At 40.3% G+C, this 26,637-nt stretch overlaps 1 protein-coding gene across 4 annotated transcripts; it reads right to left on the reverse strand.

Annotated features, from left to right (window-relative positions):
• Window positions 1–1,153: 1,153 nt before the first annotated feature.
• RTN4IP1 (reticulon 4 interacting protein 1) lies at window positions 1,154–26,598 on the reverse strand. 4 transcript variants are annotated; one of them, XM_075498477.1, is made up of 9 exons: window positions 26,218–26,598; window positions 24,408–24,559; window positions 23,506–23,574; window positions 23,142–23,266; window positions 17,901–17,949; window positions 16,198–16,334; window positions 13,822–14,005; window positions 12,394–12,486; window positions 1,154–1,286 (listed from the first exon to the last, which is right to left on the reverse strand). In XM_075498477.1, exons 1-9 carry the CDS (start codon window positions 26,471–26,473, stop codon window positions 1,170–1,172), a joined length of 1,182 nt encoding a protein of 393 aa, XP_075354592.1. In that variant the 5' UTR covers window positions 26,474–26,598; the 3' UTR covers window positions 1,154–1,169. The 4 variants fall into 4 exon arrangements, with proteins under 4 accessions (XP_075354592.1, XP_075354596.1, XP_075354595.1 ...); XM_075498481.1 differs by lacking the exon at window positions 26,218–26,598 and adding an exon at window positions 25,185–26,178; XM_075498479.1 differs by lacking the exon at window positions 1,154–1,286 and adding an exon at window positions 6,611–7,166.
• Between the last annotated feature and the right edge of the window lie 39 nt (window positions 26,599–26,637).

The raw sequence follows: 26,637 nt of genomic DNA on the forward strand, positions 1-26,637 counted from the left end.
AACTTTTTATTGAAATTCTTTTTAAAGGTAGAAAGGTGACATTTTATGGTTAGTTTTGCTTCTGCGTGCCCTTCTCAGTCCATAATGCCTCTGCAACAGCTAGCTAGTGAGGAGTGAATACATGGTGTGGAATAGCTGCAGGCTCTGAGGCATGGATGCTTCCCCTATACAAGCATGTGTTCAGTGCACTTGTACATGGGCCACAGTTCACATGGCTGCTGCTTCTGTCCCCTGGTGGGAGCACTGCGTGACACTGTCCATCACCGTAGCTGCACCACAGTAAATGTGCAGTTCGCATTAAAAGGTTACCACTTCCCTTTGATCTAATTGCAGGGGAAGTCACTCCATAGCCTGTCTCTGGCAAAACGGTAAGTTTAAAAATAGACCAACAGACACATGCCCCTCAAGCACTTCACCACCACCAGCAGTGATAGGGGGCATGGAAGGAACAGGGTCTCCTGATTACTGACAAAATCATGTCTAGCCCACCTGTATAAACACTGTAGTCAGCTGAATCTGTGCCAGGAGTTAGGCAATTAGAGTAATTATCAGTTACAGATTGATTTTGTTCCATGCTTCTACTCAGATTACTTATGCCATGAGAGATTTGCCATATCAAGATTAAAGTACTGGTCTTGAGACAGCAATGTGACCACTTAACACAGGAAAAGTTTACAGATTCTGAAAATGAACTAGATTGAGTAATAACATATATTAATAAAGGTGAACAGAACTAGGAAAGGCCAAGGAAAAAAGGATAGCACAAGTTTCGTATGGACAATTAGATAAGTGTGCCTCACCATTTCAGGACTTAGCTAAAACATCTGGAAAATAAAAGCTCCAAGATCTACAAATTGAAAATGGTGCCAGCTGTTCCTCTTATCCTAAGAGTGAGGGGTGTTCTGCAAAAGTCACAACTACATTCTTAACATGGTTTTCATATAGAAACACCTAAGGGACATTAGTATTTCTTGTCTGTGTATTAACAGTTATTAACAGGCAGAGTATGAAAGAATCAAAGAGGCTTTTCTAAAACAAGACTTTTTTTTTTTTAATTATGCATCCTGTGTGAGCTTTTAAAGAAGAAACAGTTGCTACATTCCAATCCATGTTCAAGTGTACTTTACCAGTAAAGGACTGACTGCGGGCAGACAATGATTCGAGATACTTTATTTTTTACTAATTACATCGATCACTGTTTTTCCACGTGCATGTCCTCCTTCCAATTTCAGAAAGGCCTTTGGAACTTCAGAGAAAGAGAAGACTTGATCAATAACTGGTTGAATCTACAGAATAAAGAAAAAGTGTCACTATATTAGGAGTAAAATAATGCATCACCTTCACCCTTCAAAACTGTACGAAGAAAGAGGGGAGGTTTCTTTATAGTATCTAGGGCAGAAGTTGCCAAATGATGTAGTCACTAGCTAGTAACTTTTTTCAGGGACACCTCTGCATGCAGAAGGCTTTCTGCTGCTCTTTGCCAAAGTTTTGAAACATCCCTACTAGCACAGTTCGGAGGCCTCACCTGGGACTCTTGACAATAAAGTCACCATGCAAGGCTCTAACTTCTAAGCCCCTTTAAAAGCTGACACTGTGGGGTTGAACTTCTTGTTGTCCACAATGATACACTGAGGAAAAGGAAGAACATTTTTTTTTTCCTCATTCTCTACTGGTTTTCTTCTTAAACCGAAGAATTTTCAGAGTCAGGTGTTTTAATGATACCTATGAATCTAGTGCCTCCCTGCATCAGTACATGCCTCAGTACCCTTAAAAGACTTGGCCACAAATGAAGTACAAAAAAAAGTCCACAAACATTTGTTGCTGAATCAGTTAGATACACTTGAAAACTCAGCCACATACATCATTAAGCCCAGCTTGCATCAACTGCTATTTTGGCATTAATATTGTAGAGTAGCCTTCTGGATTGTTTTAGACTCACTTCTAATAATGAAGGTGAAACTACCCTATTCACTGTCCCCATTATTAACTAAGGAGCCCGAAAACCCTACAAGCATTTTCTTTAGACATCATAGTGTACTGACAGAGGCACAAGAAATCCCAGCTGCTTCTGAAAAATACTTGTCACTGCTGGTCCGAGGGAAGAGACTTTTTCTATCATCAGGTTCTGAGTCAGACTTCCAAAGGCCAAAATAAGATCTGTGTACAAAAGTACCTCCCACACATCCTCCCAAAGGTCCTACCTACCCTGAGGTTGGTCTCTTACCTTGGCTCCCCTAACACCAGCCCAACGCATGTTCTTGCATTGATGAACTGATCCTAATCCGCTTATCAGAGGAAAACGTTTAACAGGGTGAGTCTGCAGCTAGCTCTTGCAGGGATGAAGATTTGAAGTAACAAAGATCCAAACACCTTATTTACTGTGCTAGAAGATCCTTGTTACTTGTGTCAGTGAAAAAATAGCTTCAGGCTTTTTCCTCACAGCTACTAGCATGCACACCTTCTTGTTGAATACCCCAGAACTGGTAACTGCCCTATCCTGGTAGGACATGCATCTCACTAAATAGAAAAGGAATACAACAGCAATAAGGAGACAAAGAATTTGCCAGCATCGGAACAGTGCCATCTTTCAAAAGGCTTGCTTACTTTTACCAGAAGGCAAGGGGTATGTATTCAGACATGCCGCTTAGAAGGTGAACGTGCAGTGCTACCAAGGAAAGGTTTTCATATGCACGCATTTTCCAAGCAGCAGCACTGACCACCCAGCACCCTTCCCAACAGCACAACAAATGGAATCTGGTAGTCGTCTGTGCTCACGTAGGTCCTTTCCTCAACTCTCTCAATTTTCTCTTTATTCATACACAGTGCCTTGCCTTGAAGTCCATTCTTTGCACGAAAATAACTACTGGTTTTGCTTATATAATAACAGTAGTCCAAGACATCAATAATCTATTACACTGCAGTATCTCCTAATCTTGTCACTAGATTTTCCACTTTATTTTTGTCAAGGCAAGCTTAGCAGTAGTGTGAAACTTTACATGGCAGAAAAGTAGGAATGAGTGAATCCCCTCCAAAGAAAAAGAATTGGCAGCTAAATCACTATGAGAGCAACTGTGCAAATAAATATATTCACTAAGTGCCTCAAACTTGCCATGCTGCAGGTTGCAATGCCAGGTTACTTCTTCTCCTTGTTCTGCCAGGACAATCTCTGTAAACAAACCTCTAGCAAAGTGAGTAGTTAACACCCAGCAGAGGAGCCAGAAAGATACCATGTAACACTTTCTGCTGCTCAACTGGGGGAGAAACGCAGGGCATGAATGATCCAAGACAAAATCATGTTTGGTCAGCATCCAGCACAGAATGGAAATGTTGTCTCAGGCATCAGCAAATTCAGGGCCACAGACCCAGGGCAGCAAAAACACTGAATGAGATGATAGTGGCTTTAGGTAAAGTGCGATCCGAGTAAACCACAGCTGCTGTGACTATCAGCAGGAGGAACACGCTGCTCATCAGTAGTGACTGTTTTGAGGAAGACCAACCCTTGCTTTCATAGCAGAAGCTTGGGAAAAAAACAATGCAGTAACCTTGTTGATCCAAGCACAAGTGCAGCACTTGTACAAGTACTTATTGTTAATGGCAGTTACATAAAAGCTGTGCTTCAGTTAGTTAAGAAAAAAAAAGAATACAGAAACTCGGCCTGCTGGAGCACGGACACACGACCCTAGCAGGGCAAGAGGCTGGGAGGAGGTGAAGAGTATTTGCGGAAGAAAGCAGTACAGCAGCACAAGGGATGTGAAGCACAAGGGATTCCAGGGAAAGGCAAAAGTTAATTCCAGACACGTGCAGCAACTGAGAAGAAATTAACATGACACTTCAATGTTCTGCTATCTGCAGTCATTTATTGTAGGTTGCAGCTTATAACCCTGACAGAACGAGGTATGTTACGTCCTCAGCCTATCAGGTAAAGTTCAAAGCATCACATTTGAAAAGTGGTGACACAGGGATTCAGAGGAACCCTGAATTCAGCCTCACAGTTCAAAACACCGTGTCTGTTGCAGCCACCACACACTCAAAGCCCATCTGCTACATTGATGTAACCTCCAGCTCCATTTAAACGCTGGCTTTAGGCAGTGCTATAGAGAGACATGAATACTAAATTGATGATCCTGACAATCTGGAGCATTAAACATTTTATCTGGCTGGCTGGTCAGTCCCATTGTTTGAATAACCCTGAAAGGGCTGACCGTGTTGCAGCACAGTGATTCACTCAGCCTTTACCATAATCCACTGACTAAGATAAAATTTCTTCCTGTGAGCAGGCAAACAAGTAGGGGAGCGTCTGCTGTTTGTTGAATGTGTGATAATAAATGGAGATTAACTGGATAATAAAAACACTGCCTATTTACAGCCACACATCATTTCCTTGCCAGAGGACACCTATTTGATCAGGGAAAAAGGGATTAAACTAAAGTCTGGGAGAGAAAGGATTAACATACCCGCATTTAAATGTTTATGTGAAAACAGATTGGGCCTGAAAGGTATTTTCTTCCTCTTCATTCTCTCCGATGCAGGACATACTATAGAAATGAATCTCAGGTCTCTTGAAATGAACTCACGTGTTTGGAAAAATAAAGAGAGTAATTGCTGATGCTGATTAAGGCTATCCTACATAGGGCACAGAGGTGGCATCACAGCCAAGCCAGCTCTGAATGCAGCAGGCAGTGAACAAGCACTGGCAGGAGTTGACTGGTCAGCAGGAACACACTCCTGCTAATGGCAAATTCAAGCCCACCCTTGGAGGTCCCCATTTCTGTGGTAGCAAGGACAGAGTCTGAATTGATCAGGAGGGGACCAGCGAGAAAACATGAAGGGAACGAAGACAGCTTTGACCCTCATATTAGCAGCAAGTGGCTCCAGTGAGTGTGGAGCTGCTTCCTGCCTCTGGAGGGAGAGCTAGAGCCTTGAAATTCTCAGGAGAGAGACGAACTGAACCTCAGAGGCCCTCAGAGCAAGCCTAGTTCAAAGCAGAAAAGAAAACAAGTCCCCTCACTCCAAGGGCAATGACAGTGCATTGGCTCTCCCCCAGGTTTGTAAAGCATGGCCGTGTCAAAACTGCAGGGCAGCCTTGCTTTGCAGAGTGCCTCCCTCCCTGCTGCTGCCTCCCAGTGCACACACCCTACTTATGCCTTGGTAAGTAGCCATGAGTCTGCTCATGGCTTGTGTACGCGCTTTGGAAAAGATACTTGCATGTGCACAGAACGAGAGCTGTGATGTCCTCCACCAGACCTCAACATCCTCTTGAGGGCTTGCCATAATGGAAGAGGACTGCTTGCCATTTTGACTGGCTGAGTTAGAAGATAAAGGCTGTCTTACTCCAGAAATTACCACCATGGCCAAATGTGGTGTATGAGCACAAATGCACAAATGCAGCTTGATACTCTCCTTTGGCCTTCAGTGAGTCTCCCTTCAATATCAACAAGAGACTTGAACAGAAATCATTACAAAGAACAGTCCCTGTCCTGTTACTAAACATTTAGTTATCCATTCAGCATTTATATTGTCATCTCATGGAAAAAATGCTGGTTTGGGGCACTGCTGTTTCTGTCATTTCTTCCCTTTAGCTGAGCATCTCCTTCTCTGCTGTACTCAAGTTCCATGTTCTTTGGGTCTTAATCCCACCCCTTTCTTCATCCTTTCTTCCCCTTAAAATGGCGTGCAACAATGTATGCTGAGCTTCATATTGCTTGCCATCATTAGGTTCTAGGGTCAACACTCACTGAAGACAAAGATTAAAAGTTCTTATGTTATGGAACAGCCTGCTCTGGTCACATGTTGTATGGGTAGCTTTGCAACTATACAGTACTATGTTTTTGATTAACTTGTATTTCAGAGAATACACATTTTCATCCAAGAGCACGTTAAAGGACATCTGGTACGTGATATTTCTGTCCCAAATGCCTAACAGAAGTAAAAATGATCCAATGATCCAGTCTCATACACCCATAAGAATAAAGGTGGTGCAGTGGTTAAGACACGGGAATGGAAGGCATGTCTCCTGGGGTCTACTCCTACAGTCATCTTACAAACAACTGTATTACCAGGTTTTGTTTGTTTGTTTTTCAAGCCGAGGTACATTGTTTCATATCAAGCCTCTAACAGCAGCCCACAGTAACTCATGAGTATCATCTACAATTATTAAAATGCTAGAAGATAACTCCCAGTTAAGCAGGCTATCAGGGTATGGTTCGGTGTAGAAGCAGCTTAAAAAAATCTCTAGTTCGTTAATTAGCCCTGGCAGAACAGCTTCTACAGAACACAATGAAGAGCAGTAAGAAACTGCAACAAGCCCAGAATTGTAGTGTGTGCCAGCCTAGCCCAAGCTTAAATCAGTAGAAGTGAGGAAGATCCTGGCTTTAGTTACCTACTGAACCATGCTAAAAAACTATTAACTACAGGAAAGAGCAACTCTCTCTTCTGGAATCCCCTAGCAGTCACATTCATGGTAGTTGTCCTGCTATTTGTGCTGGTAATTAAATCAATCTGGGGCAATGCTACCATATAATTAAGGCAGATCAAACTTTAGTACAGTTATACATATATATATATGAGTATATATATTTATATATGAAAGCATATTATATATTATACATATATTAGAAGAATAGTCCTGCATGACCTGCATCTCCCCAGGTCTCAGCAAATTAAACTCACAACAGACAAGAGCTGTCTTGTTGACCCTGCATTTCACCACTGTGCTGGACATAATTCCCTCCTACACTAGGGGACTAGAGCTCAGAACACTAGGACTGACTTTCTACAGAATATGCAATTACATCAGGCTGAAGCAAAACATTTGATTAAATACCTGGTATATGACGAAATTTTTCCAGACCTCATCGTGGTTTATGTGAACTTACATATTCAAACCCTATCTCTCCACAGTATGCAAAATTTCTATTAGTCTTCTTCACAGACATTTTATGATGTAATCACACAGCACTTTCATAAAGAGCATAAGCAAGCTACCATGTCCTGGAGGAAGAGGAGCAGATGTGTTTTAATAAAAATCACAGTGGTTTTTTTGGTGGCCATGACAAAATGCAGATAGAGGTTCCTTTCGGAAGAGAAAGGACTGAACAGAGCTTTTGGCAACCTCTCCTTGATCAACATCTCTGGGCTCCAGCCAACCAACCTGGCAAGCAAAAGCACTGCAACAAGAAAACACAAAATTAAAAAAAAGAAAAAAAAAAAAGAAAAAAAAAGTGCAAGCTTTGCAATTTAGCATGGAGAAAGATGGTTGTTGGAACAAGTGTGAATGACTAAAGAGAGTGGGGAGAAGGACTGATCTGTAGTCAGTTTAGACATTTAAGTACAGAATTGCTACCTTAGTGTCCATTTTCAAATAGGGAGCCTAAAGCAGGCACCACCCAAGGGTGAGTCACCTCGAGTACCTTAAGATACCTTAGCACAGCCATAAAGACAAAGACTGGAATTACTGCAGATAAGGCCACATCTAGAGATGCCAGATTTGGAGACCGTTCAAGGACTCAGTATGTTACATTAACTATTTGATACTCATACAGATGAGAGAAATCTGCAACAATTGTGCAACAAGGTCCAGGGAAAAAGCTACTTGCAGAACTGTAACAATATGAATTGGAAGCAAATCAATACACACGGGTTAGGATACAGAGTCAAGAAGCTGTGATAATCTATGCTAGCAGGAGGAATGTAAGCCACCCTAAATCATCGCCATCCAAACAACTCAAAACCCCAGTAATGTCAAAGTGGATCACCATATCAATTTGTGTTATTTACTTCCTGAATAGCAAAGACCAATAATAGAAAACAATTGAATTCCACATTCTAACAGGGTATCTCAGAGCAAATCACCAAAGGTGGATAAAGGGCATTAGCTCTCATTAGTAGATAGAGAAATTATGGTAGCAAAAGGTTATGTGATTTGTACAGCATTGCACAGCAAGACAGCAGCAGGACCAAAGAACAGTCAGCATCCTGCCCTCCAAACCATCCTGCCCTCCAAACCACAACAGCTAAGTCCAAAGCATCTAGTGTCTTCAGCAAAATGTATAATCAACACTTCACACAAATTACATGAATATAAGCATGCAATTGTTTTTCTTATGTGTGCCTGTGCTGTAACATTTATCTAGAAAGCCAACAACACAAAGAATTATCTATTCATTTCATGATCAGAGACTCTACTTGTCCTTTAGCCTTCCTTCTGCAAAATCAACTTTCACCCATCAGCCCATCTGATGCAAATCTGCTCTGGAGGAAAGAGCATTAAGCCACCAGAAACACTGCGCACACACACCTACACTGCATTTAAATGGCACCGAATTAAAACAAAAATTTCAAATTTCTGTAGGGCTGCATGTTAACCCACATCCTATCATGGTCCAGCAGGAACATACAACATACTTAGTGCTACCCCTTATGACACTAAGGGGTCTTTTACGCCTGCCTTTCTCCATCAGGCTTTATAAAAGGCAAAGTAAGTGCTCCATTATAAGTTAGAGGCTTTCTACAAACTTACGTAGTTATATGAGTTTGGTATATTTTCACCAAGGACTAAATGGTACATCGTTAGAAAGGAGGAAAAAGTTAAGCAAGCAGCAAAACCCAAGACTGTCAATGTTAAATCCACAACACTGACCACAAATACATCAAACTAATTCCTAACAAGCCTTTCAGTGACAATGCTGGCAGCAAAGACCAGTGACAATGCTTCAGCAAACGGTGTGCCAGCAAATCTGTGTCCTGAACTAAAGGCTCTGTTAATTTCAGTTGCCTTTAGATGAGAACCTTGTAATTCACCAGGAACATTCTGCCAAGTGAGAGACGACACACCAGCTTCATCAACTGATTTGGTGGAGCCCACGTTAAGCCAGTCCATACTGGCTCGTAATTAACTGGCGGAGTTCAACCCACAACAGGGACTTCCCAGCAGTTTAGAAAGTAGACAATATCTCTAAAATGTGACAAGGAAATACTTGATTTTGTCCGTGCCTACTACTGTTGCAGCAGCCTCCCAGGCCCTCAGTCTCACAATAGCCTCTTTGCAAGATGTCCAGCTGCAAGGCAGAGAAAACAGCTCATAAACTGAAAATGGTTTTACAATGTTTACCTGACGTGCAGGTAAATTACAAAAGGAAAATTATTCTCCTTCCTTGCACTACCAGCTCATCAATTCCTCTCCTTCTCCTTCCCATTAAAAAGTCTGTTGAAAGAACTCCTCCTCATAGCTGGCATTTTGCAAATCTCTATTCCTTGCTGCAAAGATAATCCATGTGAAAACCAAGTATCTTTAAACAAAATGCCCTTTTTGCTTATTCTTCATCTACTGAAGGACTGAGATTCCTTTTGCTTTCACAAAGGAAGATGATGGACTCATCAGAACTAAAAATCTGTGTTGGTGCAAAAGGACTGAAAGAAAAAACAGTGACAAATCAATATGATCTGTAACTGCTGCAGGGGTATGCTCTTCAAAGCTTCACTTACTGTAACATCATCTCTTTAAACCATCAGCTCTTTTTAATTTCCTTCATTTAAATCCCCCCTCATGATTTATACTTTCCTGAAAAAAGCCTCTCATTTTCAGGAGCTCTCCAATTGCTCTCCTATTCACACTTCATACAATCTCAAAATTAAGATGTCTGTAACAGAAAAGACGATTCACTGAAATTTCAAAATAATTAAATCTGCATTACTCAAAACTGTATTCACTCAAAACTAAGAAGTTCAACGACATGAACTCACTTTGCTGGCTTCCCCAAGCCTTCTTGCTACACTTTTAGTGCTTTGTGGGTTGTTTTTTTTTTTAATTCTCATTTATGCTCTCCTATTCAAATATAAACATTTCTTTTCACTTAGTTATGGGAAATCATGGTACACTTCCTCCAGTAATTCTCTCCTGCCTTTTTTCCAAACATCTACTCTTCTGAATGGATGATCTGTCCATTTAAGATAACTCTTGTGTCTAGGCAATGAAGGTCATAGTCTTATTAACATCTGTCTAAATGGAACACATCTGGGTCTTATAAAATACTGATGATACGACAGGTGTCTACAACATTTTACAAAATAGAGTAAAATGCTGCTAGAATAATGACTATGCAGATAAACAGTCTGACATTATGACCTGTTTTTGCACAGAGAATAAAAGACCAAGCAAACATCTTTGTCCTCATGATCATCTTACAACAGAAAGTACATCGGGACATTCATATATGTATGACGTACATTTTAAATGGCATTGCAATTCACCTGTCCAGATTATTAGGCAGAGAACACTAATTAAGCCCTATCTCTATTGCATAAACAGGTGTTTCCCAAGAGGCCTTCATGGGCATATTCTGCATTTGTTTTGCATACAAGGTAGGAGCAGAGCACAAAACAAGTTGTGACTGGCTAAGAATCAGGACAAATGGTAAGAACAAAGACAAGGGCATTTCTGTTTCTTAGACAATTATAATTTAGTAGTGTGATTGGATGCAATCACAGGATGAGGAGCATCTTCTAGAGTTTCTTTCTTGACCATGGGATAATGCCTACAGCACTGGACATAATCCAAAGCAGAGTGGTGCAAAGCTGTAGCCAGGAACACAACAGCTTATTTGCTGCTGCAGCCTCTGTTTATGAGTAGGTAACTTTTTAGGAAACGCAGACTTTCCACTGGCTGTGTCAGCAGCACACTGGTCACGACAGAGGAATAGGAGTGGCTGAATTGAGGAAGATTTTTATCCTTATCAGCAGCACTGAGGTGGCAAATAGAAGCAATCAGGCCTTAAGCATGACAGCAATTTCTTTACTCTTCTCCAAACTCTGGAACATAATGCATAGCGACAAAGGAGATCAACACTCAAACTTTGAGAGACCTAAATTTTACTAATATGCACAAATTCTGAGCACAAGATGGCCTGACAGTTCACATACTGGAATTGCCAGCAGTCGTGGCAGACTCTGCTTCCTCTTCTGCTTAGGTACCCCATAGAAAGATTAACAGCAGTTGTCCCTATTCTCTACCCTGGGAATTTTGGCAACATGAAATTATCCAAAAGAGGACACTGCCAGGACCTACAGCACCACACAGTCCAATAAACAGGCAATCAACTGCTCACTCACACACACATTTTGTAACAAGCTCATAAACCTAAAAAGATCAGAAAAGCAGTAATCTATCTGCCACTTCATGCCTTTCCCCCAAGTCCACTAAGAGATTCCCCGAAAGCTTATGAACACTCACAATATTCCAAGTCACTGTGCTGAATTAGCACAAACATTATACTCTGAAGCACTGAAGTAATGAAACACAAGATTCTTGTCACGGCCCTGCCAATGCAGATCATCTATGACCTGCAATAACCTGAATATTCTAGTTCTGTGCACATTATGGGCAGGACTCCTGATCGTCCAGGCTAGGCAATTTTGCATATGCAGATACACACAGTCATGTTCACTCTGACCAAATGAACCAAATGAGGCCTCTTATATAATTTTCAACACCAGAGTTCATGCTAAATTATTCTCACTGGCAAAAATAAACAATTGCTGGACATTCTTTCCTCATAACTTAGTAAGCTTTTAAAAACAGGTAGGGTGGAGAGGGAGAAGGCAGCACAGCCTTAAGGATTACAAACTCCTAAATTCCATGCTGTGCTGGTTTTGGCTGGGATAGAGTTAATTTTCTTCACAGTAGCTAGTATGGGGCTGTGTTTTGGATTTGTGCTGGAAACAGTGTTGATAACACAGGGACGTTTTTGTGACTGCTGAGCAGTGCTTACACAGGGTCAAGGCCTTTGCTGCTTCTCACCCCACCCCACCAGCGAGTAGGCTGGGGGTGCACAAGGAGTTGGGAGGGGACACAGCTGGGACAGCTGACCCCAGCTGACCAAAGGGATATCCCATACCATATGGCATCATGCTCAGCATATAAAGCTGGGGGAAGAGGATGAAGGAGCGGACGTTCGGAGTGATAGCATTTGACTTCCCAAGTAACCATTACATGTGCTGGAGCCCTGCTTTCCTGGAGATGGCTGAACACCTGCCTGCCGATGGGAAGGAGTGAATGGATTCCTTGTTTTGCTTTGCTTGGGTGCATGGCTTTTGCTTTACCTATTAAACTGTCTTTGTCTCAACGCACGAGTTTTCTCACTTTTACCCATCTGATTCTCTCCCCCATCCCACTGCAGGGGGGAGTGAGCGAGCAGCTGTGTGGGGCTTAGTTGCCGGCTGGGGATAAACCATGACACATGCAAAACGTAGAAGTTAGGAACTGGAGCAAGTCAATTCTTAACTAGTTTTCCTCACTGTGACTCTCTCATTTTATTCTCTAATTGTGAACTACACCAGTTTTGAGTCAAAGCAGCACCTCTTTCACAACAAATAGCCAAATAACTGTTACTGACATACCTTTCCAGAATCAACTAGTTCTGCTATTTCATCCAAACTTGGGCCACTTGGCATAAAAAATGCCCACCGATAATGGACTCCTTTAAAGAGATGCTGCAAGAAAGATCACAAATATATTTAAAAATCATGAGAGGAAACTGAAATGGGAACTAAAATTAATGACAGCAGCACTAGAGAAGTAACTTATGGAAAAGACATGGAAATTATATGCTAGTGTCTGAAAAAAATGTCACCTAAGCATGTGGATTAAATGTACAGACAGGGATGTTGCATTACCACAATAGGATCAGGGTGAATTTTGTGTCCAATTGCACAAGTCAGCTAGTTGAGAAAAACAACCACCTTGTCTCTGCAGCTAGAACAGCATTATTTGTTACATAACAGAGAAATGGTGCTATATGTTTATAGGCATTCACAAAGGGGGTGAAATAAAACCTAGCAATGTGACATTTAGAACCTTCCACCTTAGTGTCAGTGATTAAATTTTCCACCGTCACATCTGCCAAAGTCCTCACTGTCCAATGACAGATGGCAGCTCACGTAAAAAGCATTTTGGGAAGATCTCACAAGCACAAGTCAAGAGCACCTCCTCTGAGTAAGTCATAATAGGAATAAGAGGGCCAGATGATTTTTAATACATGGCATACAATGCTCCTCATCATGGAAACATGCACACTGAGAAATAATATTACATTATTTCTTCCCAGCCTTTTAATTTTGTTTTTGAGCTTTCCTTTGAAAGTATCGGTGCAAGACTTAGAATCTCATTCAACCATGCCACCACAGGAATACCATGGCAACTGCCTGAAAAGCATTCATTTGGAGAGAAAGTACACATGTTGAGAGAAGAAAAAGAGAAGTTCTAAAAAGCCTCACTGATCTGGCCACTGGCTGAACATTTTAAGACCCACTTACAAAAACTAGAAAAATCAGTATCACCATCCAGACACATGAACATGAAAGAGTGAAAGACTTTCTAGCCACCCTCAACCACTTTTATTACTCTCTGGTGCTGGAATAGGATGAAGAGAATCAGTCATGGAACAACATTTTGAAAGAAAGCCTGACCAGCCTAAAGCAAGTAGCAAAATTACCCTCACTTCAATGAGGCAGGGATTTGCTCTGTTTACTATGAAACACTAGCTGTCAGCAGGACTCACTAGGGAGGCCATACAGAAAAGCCCACAATGAAAAGCACAATAAGGAATCAAAACTTCAAAGCACTCCAAACTACCACATACACCAATCAGCACCACCCCAACACATTTTTTTTTCAGTGCAAGAAAGAAGAATAAAAACGCATCTGAAGTATACTTAATGATATATGAGGAAAATAATACAGATGAGCCACATGACTAGCATCCAAGCCACAAAGGAAGCCACTAGAGTACCACATAATATTAAACTATATAGGATTTTGTCAAATACCTTTACAGTTTTGGAACCAACAGTGACTCCTGTTTGTAACATGCCATCAGCCACTCCAAGTTTGTCCATATTGATCAAGAAAGGTGTCACTAAGGTAACGTATGTTGCTCCTGACCATTTCTTCAGGAGATCTAGAGCCCACTTCTCAGTGGATCCACCAACATTATCTAGGATGAAATCAAATCTGCAGACATGTAAAGAACATGTTTAAAATCATCATATGGGGAAAATAATTTCATCATAATTAAGCTAATTCGTATGAGAAATTGGCTAGTTTACATTTCTACATATCACCGCAATGCATTAAAATAACTGCCTGCCAAGACAGTAGCAAGAAAGTCCCAAGACTTCAGCTAAATCCCAGCTTTACTGTACAATGGGAGTTAAATTTACAGGTTATTGCCCATTCACTGCACAGCAGACACAGGCTATTTAGATAACTTAAACTGCTCTTAAAGTCCAAAAAGCAGACTCTTAGATGCACAACTACATTTTCTATTCGCTTAAACCCTTCTAGAACTCTATCTCTTCAGCCCGCCCACTGAGACTACACTGGAACAGTCTTGAGGTCTGGTCCTAGCATTGAACAATATGCTATGCGCATGTAAAAACTAGTCGGGACTCACGCCCTGACTAGGAACATCTCCTGTACATGCTGTACTCAGGTGAAAGTTGGTTCCCGTGGCCAAAGTTACATAAACAAATTACTCTAACCCTTATCTCCTCACATCTTTCCTGTGACCCAACTCTCAGCTTCACTTCCAAGTCTTTTTTGACCTCCTTATTTGTTTTGGGACCATTTTACCTTTACTGACAGTTCTTTTCTTCATATCTCCCTACTCAACGTAGAACCTAACAATGGAAAGGGTCTAAAACCTTCCCGCTGTGGAATGGGTATGTGCAGCCTCTGGCAACATGCCACAGTTTCAGCGTTCCTTCTCATTATCCCAGCATGTGAGTCTGTAAAGGCTGAATAGGGCAACAGGGAGCTACGCACCTATTCTGTTAGATGCACAGCTCATTCGCATTTGTAAATTTCCAGCAATCTCCAGATTGCAATCATGTATACACACATGTAGACATGTATACACACATACACTGAATCTAAATAACCTACAAATAAGAGGGAAAATACTTTATGCAAATTAAATAGAAATGTTCTTATCTCTGGAAAGACAGTTTTCCTGCCTGTCTTCCAAGCATATGATTTCATGTTACAGTTCAGTCAACCTAACAGTTAGTTGCCAACAAGAGAAATTAAAATCATGAAAACTAATGCTCCAGGAAAAACTAGCTCACCATGGAGTCTGAAGAGTCAGTACCACTGAAAAGGGGAGGGAAGCAGGGCCATCCCCCTCACTATACCTGACTGATCGGCTTAGCTATATCATAAAACTGCACCCTAAGACAGTGCTGTTGATAGCTCCTAAAAAGGGTCACCTGCTAGAATGGGTGTCTAGCATTTAAGATGTTGAATTGCACAAAGGCAAATTTAGCACTGCTTGCAAACTGCTAAGTTAGTTGCTGCACATCCTCCACCTACAGACAGTGCCAGTACCCTCGCAGATGACCTCAGGCCTGCTGACAATCGCACCACAGTTAAAGGGCACGTGCCTTCTTAGCACACTTATCAGTAAGATTCTTTCATAGATTGAACAGCTTCTATTTCCCCTCCCAGAAAGTTAACTCAATCTAGCTAAAAAGAGCAGTGTAAATACCATATTCAAATACAAGTCACAGTAGACTTAAGTTTAAACAGATGGAAAGATTACAAAAGCAAAAAAGACTTCAGTTCTAGAGAAAACCCCTAAGCTAATTTAAACATAACTGCTGTGACAAAATAACTGTGATTGTTTATCAGAGGCAGCCATACCCAATGTTACAGAAGAGAAATTTACTCCCAGTTGAGTTGCAGTGACTAAAGACCTTCAGGCAAGTCACTTAACTGCTTCATGACACAGTTCCCCCCTCTACAAGATCAATTTTACTATTTACTAACCTCACACAGGATTTCTGAGACTTATTTTAATTTATTCATGCTTTGTAAATGCTCCAAGATCCTTGGATGGAAGCTGACAAAACTGTTCAAATCACAGTCATTGAAGAGAAGCATGTGAAAGTGAGCTTGCCTCCACAAGCCCAATTAACTGGCTTAGTCTTACAATGAAATCTGTGCTTGGGATACTCACTTGGCAAACTGCATTCAAAAAAGGCCGGGATGAATTTGCTTTACAAAGTAACGCTTTAGAAATGGGGGGAAAAAAAAAAAACAACCAAAAAAAAGGGAGTTCTGATAGATTGGAGTCAAGCAATCAAAAGGCAGAAGGTCTGACCCCCAACTCCTTCATCTCAGTATTAAGCAACACAAACACGTACAAGGGTAAAGTTTTAAGTTGCTCTTCCAGATTTCCAGATTTGTAATCAATCACATCATCCGCTCCAAGCTTTTTCATCAGTGTGCTGGCATCATGAGAACAAACTGCTGTCACGTGAGCACCCCAGGCCTTCACTAGCTAAAAACAAGTATAAAAAAAAAATAGAAGTCCAAAGTTTAAAATTTAGTGAAACATTGAGAACAACTTAAAAAGCCAAAGTCTCATTATATTTATATAACAAATGAGCACCTTTAGTAGGGAGTGGGGAGACTGTGTTCCAACACAGGGTAACTTGTCACACATCCCACAGATAAACAATGGTTAGAACTTATCAATATTTAAGCAGGTGTGGGGGAAGGGGGAGTTGGTGTGGAGGAAGGAGGGTGGTTTTTTAATGCCACTTACAGATATCAGGTCTCAGGATAAATAAGGCTTCAAATAAAATACTCAGTTTGCCATCTGAATTCGTCAGCTAAATGTGTACCAAGAGGTATTGTCCAAGTTACCAATCTACAAAACTATCACCAGATCAACCATTAAATATTTTTAAATATTGAAAATGAAAACATTTCATATTCCTACCTGCTTATTAAGTATTTCATATATCTATCTCACTGTAAATAGCTTAAATATTAATAATGAGAAAAAGAAGGAAGTCATCTCTGATTTATCACAGGGAGGATGTCAGGTTAGCTTCTACTCCAAAAGCTAGAGCAAAGTAAAGGATTTTTGCTAGTTATTTATCTCTTTTGTAATCTAATTTTTCATTCACAGTAATCTTTTTTACATTTATTCTGGATTAATTAATGTAGTTTACTCAGGATTAATCAGGTAGAAATTGCAACTAGTCAGTGGTTGGTCAGCCTTTCGTACTGATCTAATTTAGCCACCTGCTTTATCATGGATCAAGCAAATAGCATACCACTAAAAATTCTCCTGTAAGCCTCTTTAAAACCACTGTGTTTATGGTCTAGTAACATGGAACGCAGTGATGCAATCACCCAACTTCTGTATTTTTTTCATATTCTCAAGAGAAAGATGTTTCAGCATGAGATGACACCGATTAGAATCAAAATCCCCAAATTAAATGAGAGCATGAAAAGAGGATGTTCCACAACTAATGCATCAATAAAAGAGCATGTTGACTCTCCAAAGTTTAGAGCTACTGGAATGAAGACAGACAAAAGGGCAGCAGGGCAAAGACAGTGAGGGAAAGCCAATCTAAGCCACTGTGCTTTACATACACTGCACGTAAAAGCCTGGTGCCTCTCGTATCGTTTGACCACCTACAACGGTTATGGTAGATGATACATTCTCCATCAGTTTTTCTACTCATACACCAAGTTCTTTTCATATTTATGGAGCAGAGCTGACTGAAAGATAATGAAAACAGGCTACATATTTCAAGTTACACCAGTTAGAGATTTCCTGCACGCCAACTGTGAAACACAATCTTTCACTACCTACACTCACAACTCCTTTCTTTGAAAGTCCCTGCTTACTACTTTAAACTAATACAATGTAACAAATGGAAAGCAATAAATCTGAAAATATTTCACTTTTGGAAATATCAATCAGATTCATCAGACAGATCGATCAGTAGCTTGCTATTCCACTGTTCCTTCCCTCAATTCCCTTCCGTTAATTTTTTTTTTCATATTGAATAGTTTGAAGATGCGTCCTGGGCATGCTGGTTTATATTACCTGTACAGCAAATGTACCAACTCCTCCTGAAGCTCCTAATATTAATACTCTGTAAGAGAAAATTAAAATATATTAAATAGTTGTTTAAATAAACTCTATAGTAACTACGTATTCTAATGCTTCTTATACATCTGTGACACCAAATTATTTTAAGCAAAAGATTGTATTTGTCATTCCATGTTACTTAGTGGTTAACTCTTCAGATAGCCAGTAATGTGACTTAACATTGCTCATCATGTTTCCTGTGCCAAGAGCATTATCTCAGCACAGCCAAAGAGACTCCCTCACATGTGCTTTCCACTAAAACCAGGCAGTGGAGCTGTCAGGCAGTAACATTTATCATGCAAAAGCCCTGTCCCTGTCCTCATTTTCCCAAACACAATTGCTTAGTTTGGGACAAAATCAGTTACGAGTCTTTCTGTCTCCCAGACTCCACTGTCATAACTCCTAAAGAAAAAATCTGATTCACCAACATTTTACACAAATTGGTGTTATCTAAGAGAAAAAGTGGTTTAGTATCACATTATTTAGGGAGACTGGGAACTTCAGAATATATGGAACATAATTTTCCCATATTGAATAATATTTATCTAAAACAAAGACAAAAATACAATGAAGTCGCCTCACCATAAACAAGTTCTATTAAATTAAGGTATGTGCCTTTTCCTTTAGAAAAATGGCAGTAGAATTTTTCTAGTTCAGTACATCTCAACAAGAGCCTGTAAATGCCAGGTTGTGGAAACTGGCACACAAGCAAGAAAATGGAAGAGGATATTACCAAATTACTAGCAAGTGAGATTTCATTTTAACTGAACACACTACCCTAAATTTGATAAAAATGAATGCAAGTTTAGTGGTGTGAGAACCTTACTGCTAGCAGCCTAATCACTGCTCAAAAATTTCATCCGGATATTTTATTAAATAACTAAACTTCAGAAAGGTAATTAGTAAGAAAGCCTTGCTGCTGAAGCTACAAACAGTGCTTGGACTTTGGACCCATTTGCTAATTCTAGGACAAAAGGAAGATCCAAGATGAAGTCTTGGCATAGGACTGGGGAACATCATGTTTCTCAGAACTTCTGTTTGCCAGAAAAATTTCAGTATCTTCAGAAGCTGTTGATGTTCCTGTTTTAAATCTCACTGTGCTGGATGTTGAAGGAAATTGCTTTTTGCAGTGCAAAATTGTACTATACAATCTGGAATCTCAGTTTACAAAAATTCTTTGAAGTAACCTAAGAGATTTGGCTTTGGTCACAGTATCCATTTAAAAATTCTTCCTCTTTTGTAACTTATCAGCTTCTGTTCCCTCCTATTTCACTGATCCAAGCTGCAAAATTCAGATTAAGAATTTGAAACCACAATGCCTGCAGCTTTTAAATCTGCCAAAAAGTACTTATCCTCAGAACCATGCTTCCAACGACAGATGCCTGAAGCAACCTTCATATTTAGATTTTATTATACTTGAAAAGGCTCAGGGATGCTACACTCAAGATACTGGGTTAAGCCCATCTTTATCCTTACAAAGGACAGTCACAATTAAATCCTTTCACAAAAACCTTGTCAAACTGCCTTTCCAATTTTACTCCTTGCTTAAAGGGTATTTCTTCCACTACAAATTTTGGAGAAAGCTGTAGTTTTAAAATGTACATTTTGCTCACGGATTTACCTACATTATCAGTTTTGTGGAGCTGCTTGGCTAGGACTTTTTTTTACTTTCCTCTTCAGTAAAAGCCCTTGAGATACTTCAGGTAGAAATACTTTCCAGATTTGGTTTGTTCCTATGTTATGTGGGCTATTTTCTCACAAACTTAATTATTAAAACTCTCTCCATACATTGTGACTTTAAGAAAGCTCTTTGCTTTAGAGACAAACTATGTGCCACAGCTCAACAGATCAGCATTTTTACAGCACTGAGGACAGCAAGACACATTGTTTGGCACAACACAAGGAAGCGGGGAAGCGTTTGAAGGTGCAGGACTTGTTAGGATGGTACTGAGGGACCACAGAAGGTGGAAAGTGCCAAAGCAGGTACAGTTTTGTTTGCATTGCCTCGGGAAAACACAGCCAGGAGAAAACATATCAGAGAAACTACCTGTTTCACTGCAAAGGTAAGCTCAGGAGTAAACTAACATATAAACATGTGCACAAGGGACTAAACTAACAAATTATTTGACCTGAACAGAGATCCAAGAGAACCAATTCTCTCAAAAGAACAAAACAAATGTTCATACCCCAGGCTTTGCTCCCTTCTGACAGAGGCACATAATTCAAGCCAGCATACACCAAGCCCCCTATGAGGCTCTAACAGTTCAAATGATCAGAGTCAGCAGATCTCTTCAGATGAGCATACCATGGCATTTGAGAGTTTAGCTCTTCCCCCTGGGACCTGCTTGGAACTATGGTGTGGTCATAAACTAGCATCAGAGAGCCAGGACCTGTTTCATCTGTGTGTCCCCACCACAAAAGACTCAGGGGGTGGGGAGTGGGTGGTACAGATCAAGGACTAACATTTTCTCCAGATTATAAACAACTAACAATTTTCAGTGGCTCAGCTATATACCAAATAAAAAATGTTATATTTATTGTATATATATAAAATTGATATATTTATTTAAAATTAAATTCCATTTAATTATGCCAACAAAACATCCCTAAGAGATTTATTCCTTTATCAAGAAGCATTTACCCTATCAAGAAGTTTTACAACCTACACTCACTTTGTACTTCTCAATAGATAAAATAACACACAGACTTTGAAAAAAATATTTTCTTGGGGTATTATATCATTCAAATTTTCATTGTAACAATATAAATCAGGACTGTACGTTTAATAGCTTACAGTAACAGAATCTAGCATCTCTGCCCAGCATACTTAAACATATAAAATATGGACTCTGTATTTATATAAAAGACCTTTACTTAACATAAATGTTTTCAAGAACTTCTCAAATTGTCAGGTTTGTTTTTATCATGTCTTCTGTGAATACAGCAAGCAAGATATTTAACAGCTATTGTTGAACAAGCATACCCCCTTTCTACTGAAACAGGACACTGGCACATATGAGAAGCTCTCCAGGTATTATCCACAGAGAACTTCAAAACAACAGAATAATTCTGAACATTTTGGATAACAAGAACATTCACTTTTAGCTTGTGCATGAATATTGACGTAAATTACAGTGGTATAGGATAAAAGTTATGCAGAAACATGAAGCAGGAGACATCACGAACAATGTGAGCACACTTCAGGCAACTGGTAAAAACAAAATTTGTGACAAGTTGTGTGCAGATGCAGCAGATGTTCCTGTCAGATCAACATACAGTCAGACGTTGGACTGTTAGCGAGTATTTCTCGTTAGCCCACCCTTCCACCTTAAAGAGGCAAAGAAAACAATACACACCAATAGAAAAATCTTGCTGTTTCTAAGATGTCTTAACACTGCAATAAAGTATCAGTGAAGTAGCTTTCATCAAGGGATACAGCTGCTCTTTCAAAGTAAGACACACTCTTGTGTGTATATACACCCTTCTACATAGCTATTTACATACACCTACAGGAGACAAAAAGGCCAACATAAAATCACTTATGTAGGTAACTTCTTACCAAACATATTAAATTATTTCAAGAAATTAAGAAACATGTAAATTCTTGTCTTTTGAAATTATTGCCTTGAGGGAGTAATCTAAAGTTCATGGAATATACTTTTGCACAGCCTCTTCAATGCATTTTATGTATTTTCCTACAATAAATTTTTCAGGAGAAAAAAGCTACCATCACGTAAGTCATTCTCTACTGTTTTTACAATTCAAAACTTCTAGATGGGAAACATCATAATTTTATAAGTACATTAAAATGTTTTTTGCTGACAGAGTAATTAAATATTTATTGGGAACATAAAAGTAAATGTTAAATGTAAAGACACGATATAAATGCAGTTTGAATTTCACCTTTAACAATCTAAACACTTACCTGAAGATTGGAAGGATACTTTAAAGAAGGTTAGTCTATCAATATATCTTTAGGTTAATTCTATTTACGTGTGAAAGTTAAGATAATAAAAAAATTCTAAATACTGAAAAATAAAAGGGAAGGCAATGTATCTAGAATTTTATCACTAGCTGGAAGTTAATTTCAATGACATGTCTTTGAAATTGCTTTAAATTTTGCAATGTCATTTTCTCAAAACATTGTTTATCTTTAGAACAAACAACTACTTGATATTGTCATGATGAAATTTACCATGACATATGAACAACCACTCAATCTATTATCTTCTAAAGATGTGCGTGAAGAATTTCAATAAATCTAGTGTCCTCTGCAATGTGTTGCATTACAACAGTAACACCCAAGATAAGAGGAGGTCAGGCATCTAGGCTCCTATTGCCGAATTATCACTTTATGACCTAAATTTTTGGTGCAGTGTAGTAATTTTAATGATTATTTTTCAATTCTGGTATTTTTACTTTTGCCCTTCTTTCCATTCTGAACATTTTGCTATCTACTTACACAAACATTCAAAGGCCAAAATAACTGCAAATTTCAATCGTCAGGAGAAAAATGGTATCTGCTCCAATCTTTCAATGCATTTTTCCTCTTTCTGTCCTCCATCTGCCATTGTCAGATTAACAGGCTGATAAACAAAGCCAATTTTTCTGTTTGATTTGGCTGCTCGTCTTGCACATTTTCCTCTTCTCTTCTGCGTTCCTGACCTATCAAAGTTCTGGCCTACACGTCAAATGAGATCCATTTTTTTCTAAAAATCTGGAAAACCAGTCTGTTCCAAATGGCCCACGCAGGCAGGTACTGAGTGAACCACACCTCTGTGGCTGAGAGGGCTTTTTGTGACTTGCCAAAATAACTCAGAGAGGATATTAAATCTGGATACCTGTCCTAGAAGGAAGAAAGGCAAAGTCCCTATAAATTCCCAGACATACCATCCTTAAATTCTCTACATAGTCCTATATATTGGATATACATTGGACTACCTCTATATAGTCACTATATAGAGGAAGCGAGCAGCAAGTGACTAGGTACACTTCAGTTAGGGTCCTTGTCCGAGTCTCCCTCTAAAGAAGCCTCTCTCTCAGCAGTTGTGTAGATTGAACCTAGCATCTTCAGGCCAGCTGGTGTCTGTGAACGTTATGATATAACAGTCTTCATCACTGTTGGACATGTCTTAGAAGCAGCTAATCAATACAAAAACGAAACACTAAGTTTTAGCACCAGAACTATTTACTTACCTTTTCCCGCTACAATTACTTTGGTTTAGTCCTCCAACTTGGTTAACTGCAGACCACGCTGTGAGACCTACATATGGTAAGGAGGCAGCTTCTGTGTGACGGAGACGCTTTGGCTTAAAAGACACCTGAAATAAAATCAATCATATCTAAGGCACACAGCAGATCCTACGTGACGCTGAAATATTTAAACAAGCTTTACTGCATTGCAGATTGTGTATTCTACATTTTCAACTATCTTCATAACTAGCTGGAGTCTAAATCAATCCAAGCACCAAGAAATACACAGTTACTTAGACACTGAAGAAAAAAAAATGCCAGTCTTCACAATTTTGGGGTTTTGTCAGCCACATTTTTGAAGGTTTACCTCATTTCCACTAGCTACCACAAACTCTGACAGAGTGCCCTGTTTCCACGGAGGAATTGCTGCCCACACCTAAAACCAAACAGAAAACAACTATCAATTTTTGTGACTTTGTACATGATGGTACCTACACAGAAAAGTTTTCTTCATTAAAGAAGTCTTTTTTCCAATTTGCAGAATGTCTTCACTATTGCTTATCAGAAACCAGTTTTAGCTTACTCTTTACACAAAAAACATCACAAGACTGACTAAATGAAGGACTGCAGAGCTATGTAAATAAATTGTACCATACTGTGTATAAGACATAATTTTTCAAAAACCCCAAACTACTTCCATGCCAAGAAAGCCCAGACTGGAGGGGATGGAGTGGGGAGGAATTTGCTATACTAAAAGTGAATTTGCTATACTAAAATAGAATTTGCTATACTAAAACTGGTGAAACGTGAAAGCAACTGGTGAAGGTGAAAGCAAACAATATCAGCATTTATGTGGGGACTCACAAAGTGGTTCCTGGGTTATGCAAGAGTTCCTATCCTAACTAAGTTACTCAAGAAAAAAAAAACAACTGATCCCTTCCTGTTAAAATTCTATCTTCAGTCAAAAATGAAGCAGCATCTTGAGTGTGCACTTATAAATAAATAAATTCCTCTCTTGCTACCACTGAAATGGACCAAAAATGAAAAAACAGAAGGGAAATTAACTTGCAGAAGCAAGTCTGGGAAATACTATGTTTTTCAAAGAAAAAAGGTAGGGAAGAAAGCATTCTAGGAATTTACTGCCAGATAGTCCTCATTCAGAGTGCAACAACATAAAAAAAAATAATTTTCTTAAGAGGAAAATGAAAGCTGAACATCTCATAGTATATTTTAACTATACATTTTAGAAAAAGAGATTGGTGGTATCACCTCATCTCCAGGTTTGAAATAAGACACACTCAGTCCGCATTCCATAACAACACCAGAGACATCTCGACCAAGTGTTAGTGGAAATTCATCGCCCGCGCTTTTGAGTTTCAAGGGATCCCGCTTCATATTTAATGCAGTTGCACCATAACCACCTGCAAAACATGAAATTAACCATGACATACCATGCTGAGTTTTCATTTATTAACTGGACAATTCCAATTAGAAAGCACTGTCTGTACCTAATGTGCCTCATTTCTGTTATAACTTAAGCATGCAAAAAATCTGCAATATTTTACACTTTTACAGATCTTACAAATAAAGAGCAAATCCCATTCTCGCTTATTTGTCCATGACATGGCTCTCCATTATAAAAATATTTAGTATGTGATAGCACTGTCAGAAATTCTAAGTCGTCCACTGGAAATCCTGGAAATGCTCCATTTTCCAACAGCATCGCATAGCTACAAATCCAAAAGAACTCCATGCTTTCCATTTGCCTTTTCAAATAAAGTATTGTAAAAAACAACATGAACATCACTGTAAAAAATATTAAGGCATATGTCCTAAGATGAGTAACCTGAACTTCTACTCAGTACGCAATAGCTAAATGCTGTGAACTCTCAGAATTACCCATCTAATAACTGCTCAGCCTAAAAAAAGTCTGCATTCAGGCATGTATGCCCTTTCAAGTGTCTGGACAAGTCTGCCTAGGTGCCCTATTATGCTAGAAAGTGTTTTAATACTGAAAAGAAAAGAAACAGACACAAAAGCAGGCACCTCGAAAGCAGGATGAAAATGCGGTTTCTTCCAAATACTTTTACACTGACTGAAAATACTAGTGGCAGCCCAGAGTTCAAGTGGGTCATTCAACAGGAATCCTCAGATAGCAAATGTCCTATAATCAAACCTACAACTATATAAAAAGATTTTTAAAAATTCATTTATTAGTGACCCAAAACACAAATTACAGCTCTGCCGGCAGGCTTCCTGCAGATATCTCTGCATGTGCTACTGAATCTGATCTGATATGCAAGATCACTTCTCAACATGAAATACAAGGTCTTCTACTACCACAACTTCTTTCTTGTGTTTCAAACCTTGAAAGTGAGGAAAAAATCTGATTCAATGTGTCAAACGCAAAGAGTTGGTCAGTAAAAGATATAGATTTCCTAGGCAAGATGACAGCAGGTATCCAGATGTCAATTCAGGAAGGGCATGACTATGAACAGCATGGTTTGGATTAGGTCACACGTCCCGACTTTGTGGTAACGTTGACCTTCAGCTCCATTCACCTCAAAGAGATGGGACAATCCAGCAGCTCTCAGGGGAATGGTGCTCCTTGGAAGGGCTACTCTCTTGGTCAAGGGAGTACCAGCACCCAGATGGTGGGGATGGGGAGAAGGCCAGGAGATAAACCTGGTTATGCTAAGCATGGTTATGCTACTAACAAAAGGAAGTTGACTTGCGAGCTGCAAGCCTGCGGAGGACAGCAATTAGTCGCTCAGGTTAAAAGCTTACCCCCGCAACACCCACACTCTTGTCTTCAGAAAGGCAATGGCTTTTTGCACTGTTCTTCCCTAAGAACTTGACAGAAATAAGTTTCCAAGAGGCGCTTTTTCCCCACAGGGCTCAGGGCAAGACATGCTTTGAGGCAGCCCTCTTGACGCTGCCGAGACAGGTGCCCACCGGGGCAGGCCGGTGACAACGTCTGTACGATTTTGGACGCCGGGGGCCATGTGGAAGCTGCGATCCAAGCACACCCGCTGCCGTCACGCCAGCCTGGCCCCGGCCGCTCGGGCCCGGCACTTACTTCTCATGCTAAGGTCGATGGGGTTCAGGCTTGCAGCGTGAACCTTAATGATGACCTCGTTCGGGAAGTGTATGGTGGGGAACACCATGTTCCTGGTGAAGCGCAGCACATCGTTGCGTCCGTACCGGTCTATGACCCAGGAGGGCATGGCGGACCGCGCCCGCGGAGAGCCGCGGAGGCCGCGGACCGGCGGCCGCACGCCCGCCCGCGCCGCCCCGCGCAGCGCCCGCCCGCTCGCCACCCCCCGCGACAGCATGACCGGGGAGCCGAGCCGGGCCGGGCCGGGCCGCGCAGCCGGCGCCCCGCGGGATCGGGCTGGGACGCGGCGCTTCTCGCTCGCCTCCGCGCTCAGCCGCGGAGGCCCGACTGGCCTGCCCTCCTCCCTCGCCCCGGCGGCACCCGCGGCCAATGAGGGGCCGC

This window comes from Mycteria americana, chromosome 3, assembly GCF_035582795.1.
Source record: "Mycteria americana isolate JAX WOST 10 ecotype Jacksonville Zoo and Gardens chromosome 3, USCA_MyAme_1.0, whole genome shotgun sequence".
In the NCBI taxonomy this organism is placed as follows: domain Eukaryota; kingdom Metazoa; phylum Chordata; class Aves; order Ciconiiformes; family Ciconiidae; genus Mycteria; species Mycteria americana.